Source organism: Penaeus monodon, chromosome 8 (genome assembly GCF_015228065.2).
Source record: "Penaeus monodon isolate SGIC_2016 chromosome 8, NSTDA_Pmon_1, whole genome shotgun sequence".
In the NCBI taxonomy this organism is placed as follows: Eukaryota; Metazoa; Arthropoda; class Malacostraca; order Decapoda; family Penaeidae; genus Penaeus; species Penaeus monodon.
Window position 1 is genome coordinate 52,386,651 of NC_051393.1, and position 2,500 is coordinate 52,389,150.

Below are 2,500 nucleotides of genomic sequence, written 5' to 3' on the forward strand. Positions count from 1 at the left end.
ACAAACTGGTATAAATTCTTTGATCATAATATACGGGCAAATCGCTCGCTGACCAACTCCAACCAACGCCGAAACCGTGGCTCGAGCGTCGCATTCGAATCCTCCTGCGGTAATGGCGGCTAGCTCGACCGGTGATCCGAAGACAGTGAGGGAAACAGACTAGAGGTTCGAATGAGGTTCGAACGAGCGGATGGCGGGCACTTACCTAAGGTACTGGCATCGTCCTGAAACCTTACGAGCAGCTCATTGGCTCGCTTCGGCTTGAAGTAGGTGCCGGCTATGTCTTCCTCCTCACCCTTTTGCAGCTTCTGTGGGCGGCGGGCGGGCGGGGTCACATGAGGTCGTAAGTAAGGCAGGATAGACTTTAGTTATACTCAGATATGTCACCAAGATAAGAAATAAGGGGGAGAATGATCTGTTGTTCGAGCTGTGTTCGTGCGTATGTGCATGGGAGAGCCAGCATTCTTACCTTGTCTCTTCTGTGCCAAACGGTGAGAGAGTTGCGGCGCTGTTCGTGTAGTGCCATGCTAGCGGTGAGTCACTGTAAGTGCGTGCTTTATAAGGTAAAAGAGTCACTGTAACATCCGTGCTTTATAGGGCAAAAGAGTCACTGTAACAGCCGTGCTTTGTAAGGTAAAAGAGTCACTGTAACACCCATGCTTTATAAGGTAAATGAGTCACTGCTTTATAAGGTAAATACCATGCATTGGGTATTTGGCCTTCTAGGAAAGATCAAACTCCAGGCATTACACTTACAGTCATGCAAAGGCATCTGTGCAACATCCAGAGCAATATAGAATCCCATAATCTTCCATCTATGCTGCTGGATACTCATGCAAAGACTGATGAATGACTAAGACTTCTATACATGCACTTGTACCTTACGAACATTACATATTTATACAGCTGTTCTGCATAAATATATATATCACAGTCGCTCGCATACACCCGCTGACTAAAAACTCTTTAACACGATATCCTCTCCAACGCAATTCTGCATTCTCATCTAGCTGTAATAACTAGCTTAGAAACTATCTCTAACCACGTTTTCTTACAGCATAAAGGTGACTTACTAACTACATTAATCTCACGCCCTAGTAATGATAATAATAACAACAACAACAATAATAATAATAATGATAATAATAATAATAATAACAATAATAATAACCAAGATAACTTTACCGGTATCTTCTGGCAGGGTCTACATATACATGCATAATATATCGTATATGAATAATATACCCTATAATATATAGTATATATAGCAAACTCAACCATTTTGCACAGTAATATGAATAATATATCGTATATGCTGCAAGAAACCACCATATTCATAACAATATGAAGAGTATATCTATCTATATCTATATACTGTACTATCTATATCTATATGCTGTAAGTAAACAGTTATATTGCATAACAATGTAAAACGATGAAAAAATAACAGGGCATGCATTCAGGCGGGGTGGGGGGAAGCAGGGGAGGTAGATGAGGAGGGGGGGGGGGGGAAGTTGGGGTTCGCCGTGACGTCATGCCTGGACGGTTGTGACGTCATGTCTGTAAGGTTGTGACGTCGTGTTTGTAAGGTTGTGACGTCATGCGACCGAGGGAAGGGTCCTGTCTAAGTCTCTCTGTCCTTCGAAACGGAAGAGTTTTTCTTTCTTTCTTATTTTCTGTCTTTCTTTCTTATTTTCTGTCTTTTTTCTTTCTCTCTTATTCTCTGTCTTGTCTCAGTTTCGTTTCTACTTCTGAGGTTTACCAACTTAATTTATTCTTAATGCAAAAAAAAAATCTCTACGTATATTTGGGATTGAAATTAAACTTGTTATTAATGGTTTGGCAAACATTCCAGACGGCTGTAATTCATGTTAATTACGGATTACAGTTGGATAAAAAAAATAACAGATTCGTTTGCATGACTGATTAACTAAAACCATAAACAAAAAGTTGGCATGACGAGTATCATCTGGCAGGGCCTCTCTATACACGTATATAAACATATGTATTCTCAAGTCAAATCCAGTCAGTAAGATCAAGTGATAATCTCAGAATCACCTGCTGTGTTATATATATATTCTATGAGGACAAGGACGTGCGAATAAGTATGATTATGATTAATAAACAAATGAATAAATAAAAAAGTTGTGTGTATTTTTTTTCTCGGTGTTGACAGCTAGCATGCACAATCATTCGGTGTCGTCCTCGTGCAGACAGACAATCTAGCACACGGATCAGCCAAGTGGACGTGCACTGGCGGTGCCCTGGCTGCATGCCCCCGGGTTTGGTGCCAACCCCCTCCCCGGCGCTGCCCGACCCAATCCCGCCCACTTTGGCACCAATCCTAGCTGCCTCCCGCCCGTGCACCAGCTGGCACCCGCGTGACCAAGCCGGAATGGCCACAAGGAGGCCAGGGGCATCCCTGGAACGAAGGGCCACCTGCAGGTACGGGTCCAGCTCCTGTTCGAGCTGTTGCAACTGTTCCTCGACGTCGTCCTCG

General features: G+C 43.0%; 1 protein-coding gene across 1 annotated transcript in view; it reads right to left on the reverse strand.

Annotated features, from left to right (window-relative positions):
- Nucleotides 1–2,500, reverse strand: part of LOC119576442 (kinesin-like protein KIF17) — a 15,854-nt gene that overhangs the window by 5,282 nt on the left and 8,072 nt on the right. The window contains exon 5 of the mRNA XM_037924154.1: nt 206–308. Within this exon, the coding sequence (XP_037780082.1) occupies nt 206–308 (103 nt within the window). The remainder of the gene's footprint in view (nt 1–205; nt 309–2,500) is intronic.